Consider the following 3,461-nt stretch of genomic DNA (forward strand, 5'->3'; position numbering starts at 1 on the left):
CGATTTCTATGGCATGAAAAGCATGAGGTAAATTGTTGCATGACCCCAAATTTTGCAATTCATCACACAAGAGTTACCTCCTCAGTAACTGTTGTGTTGAAACAATTAATCTGGATGTGGAATTAGCTCATGCCCTTCGCTTTCTTCATGAACCATAAACTACAGTACAGGTAGTCCTCAACTTATGACCACAACTGAGCCCCAAATTTCTATTGCTAAGTGACACAATTAAGTGAGTTTTGCCCCATTTTACTGCATGACCTTTCCTGCCACCGTTATTAAGTGAATCCCTGCAGTTGTTAAGTTAGTAACCCGGTTGGTAAGTGAATCTGGCTTCCCCATTGATTTTGCTTGTCCGAAGGTCACAAAAGGGTATTGCATGACCCCAGGACATTGCAACTGTCATAAATTCAAATGCCAAGCATCTGAATTTCGATCACATGACCATGGGGATGCTGCAATGGTCGTAAGTGTGAAAAATGGTTATAAGCCACTTTTCTCAATGCCGTTGTAACTTTGGGGACTAAACTGTTGTAAATCGAGGACTATCAAGATAGATAGATAGATAGATAGATAGATAGATAGATAGATAGATAGATAGATAGATAGATAGATAGATAGATAGATAGATAGATAGATAGATAGACAGATAGACAGACAGACAGACAGACAGACAGACAGACAGACAGACAGACAGACAGAGATAGAGAGAGAGAGAGAGAGAGAGAGAGATAGAGAGAGAGATAGAGAGAGAGGGAGGGAAAGGGTGAGAGAAGACTAGTTACTGAAATCAGAAATGCACAAAAAAGTTAAATAATTGTACATATTGTATATCAGAGTGCAATAAAGGGGATGTTAGAAATGAAATATTGATGTATAATTTTATATATTTATTCAATTTCCATAGCCGACCATTTCAATCGATTCTGGGGGACTACCAATTCAAGAAATATATTACAAATAAGACACTAAAACATTTTAAAACAGTAAAAAGTAAAACAATAGAAACATCCAAAATAAATATAGATAGCAGCCTAGATACTTGGCCAGTTAGCAATACATCCAGGAAAAAGAATCTTTAACAGGTTCAGGTACCCAGTCTCAGGAACACAGCCAGCTTTTGAAGAGCTTAACAATGTTGAGGCCATTCTTAGTTCTGCAGGGAGGATATTCCAAAGAACAGGAAAAAGCCCATCTTTTAATCCCCTTCCATCCTTCCTTCCTTCCTTCCTTCCTTCCTTCCTTCCTTCCTTCCTTCCTTCCCTCCCTCCCTCCCTCCCTCCCTCCTTCCATCCATCCATCCATCCATCCATCCTTTTTTAAAAATAACAAATAGTAGACATTTTGGAAATCAAGTCGAAGACTCAAATCCTTTCTCTTATTATTAAAATAATTGAATATACTGTACTTTTGTTTTTTACAGTTAATTTCTCATTACTGATATACTGAGCACTAACAGTACAATGTTTGGTAGTTCTTTGTCTAGCTAGCTCATATATATCTGTATGAATTGTCCTTCCTTCCTTCCTTCCTTCCTTCCTTCCTTCCTTCCTTCCTTCCTTCCTTCCTTCCTTCCTCCTTCCCTCCCTCCCTCCCTCCCTTTTCTTTTTTCTTTCTTTCTTTCTTTCTTTCTTTCTTTCTTTCTTTCTTTCTTTTTTCTTTCTTTCCTTCCTCCCTCTCCCCCTCTCTCTTTTTTTCTTTCTTTCTTTCTTTCTTTCTTTCTTTCTTTCTTTCTTTTTCTTCTTTCTATTTGGTTTTTTAAAAGAAAATGTTATCCACAGGGCTCATTAAATGGAGTTTATTCCCAAACAATTGTAGAAAGGAGTCCCAAACTTTCACAGCACTTTCACTTCATTCAAACACGAATGCCTCTTGTTTTTCAAAGAAACTGCAACTAATTTGGATCCTTTCCACCCTGCTCCTAACCAGCTGCGGAAACATTTTCCGAGCACGTGAATGCAATTTCCCTTTCAGTAATGAGTGGCAGACCACACACACACACACACACGAGAGAGAGAGAGAGAGAGAGAGAGAGAGAGAACTTTTCTACAAGTCTTTTTCTTGGGGGGAAAAATGACAATCTTGTGCAATCTCGGTCCTACCGCTTAAGAATCCCAGAAGGAACAAGATGACAGCTATTCCCACTGCCAGCACCCAGAACCGGGTCCGGGCCCCACAGCTTCTGTCCCTTGGGTAGGTGGGTTCGATGCCTGTCCTCAAGCTGGTCCACATTCTTTCCAGAGCTGGGGGTCTTTGTCTAATGTTTTCCAGGCTTCTTCCAAACAAACACACGGGCTCCGCAGGCTATGGAAGGGGGCAAAGTCTTCTCTGCTCTCTTTCTTTCTTTCTTTCTTTCTCCAGATCTTGGCTCCTCCTGCAGGCTACTAAAAGAGAAATCAACCTCCGGAAGAAAAAGTTCCCCAGCCGGGCACCCCTCCTGGTCTGCCGGCCAGAGTTGACAGCCTGACTCCGTTGCTGCTTTGTTCAGAAGAGCTTCTAAGAGCGACGCAAAGACTAACTTTTCGGGCCTCTGTGTTTTACCACTGCAACTCCCCAAAACTGCTCTTTCCCTAAAGCAGATAATTTTCAAGTAATCCAGCACTTCCCCAAGTAGTAAAATAGGAGGAATTATGGGAGGAAGAGCGAGAGAGAGTGAAAGAGTGAGAGAGGGGGGGGAGGAGAGAGAGAGAGAGAGAGAGAGAGAGAGAGAGAGAGAGAGAGAGAGAGAGAGAAGGAAGGAAGGAAGGAAGGAAGGAAGGAAGGAAGGAAGGAAGGAAGGAAGGAAGGAACGAAGGAACGAAGGAACGAAGGAACGAAGGAAGGAAAAAAAAAGAAAAAAGGAAGGGAGAGAGAGAGAAAGAAGGAAGGAAGGAAGAAAAAGAAAGAAAGGAGAGAGGGAAAGATAAAGAGATAAAGAGAAAGAAAGAAAGAAAGAAAGAAGGAAGGAAGGAAGGAAGGAAGGAAGGAAGGAAGGAAGGAAGGAAGGAAGGAAGGAACCAGGTTCTTAATTTTGGAGGTGAACAGATTTATTTTATTCTTTATTGATTGATTTTATATGCCATCAAGTCATTTTTCGACTCCTAGAGACCACATAGATTTTTCTGTATCGTGATCCGTCCCTAACTTGTTGTTCCAAGTCTCCCACTGGTGCATCCATTGCCACTGTAACTGAGTCCATCCACCCTGTCCTTGTCTGCTTCTCAAGTGACAGGTACTCGGCAATCATAAAAATATTTCTTGGACTACCTCATCACCATCACCACCACCACCAAAAATATCCCAAGCCAGCCTATGAAAAAAATGTTGGAGAGACTCTTTGTTTAGAGCCTAAAATATATAAAGAATGGTTGCAAGAATTGGATATATCAGGAATAATGAAGGGAATGACTAGGGGTGATATGATAGCCATCTTCCAATATATGAGGCTGTCACAAAGAGGAGGGGTCAGACTAGTCTCAAAG

General features: G+C 41.2%; 1 protein-coding gene across 1 annotated transcript in view; it reads right to left on the reverse strand.

The window, feature by feature from the left end:
- Positions 1–2,307, reverse strand: part of LOC107295569 (putative N-acetylated-alpha-linked acidic dipeptidase) — a 33,147-nt gene extending 30,840 nt beyond the window's left edge. Inside the window, exon 1 of the mRNA XM_015824881.1 lies at positions 2,051–2,307. Within this exon, the coding sequence (XP_015680367.1) occupies positions 2,051–2,232 (182 nt within the window). The 5' untranslated portion in view covers positions 2,233–2,307. The remainder of the gene's footprint in view (positions 1–2,050) is intronic.
- Between the last annotated feature and the right edge of the window lie 1,154 nt (positions 2,308–3,461).

The sequence above is a fragment of the Protobothrops mucrosquamatus genome, unplaced genomic scaffold (genome assembly GCF_001527695.2).
Source record: "Protobothrops mucrosquamatus isolate PMUCROS unplaced genomic scaffold, P.Mucros_1.0 scaffold2405, whole genome shotgun sequence".
NCBI classification, from domain to species: domain Eukaryota; kingdom Metazoa; phylum Chordata; class Lepidosauria; order Squamata; family Viperidae; genus Protobothrops; species Protobothrops mucrosquamatus.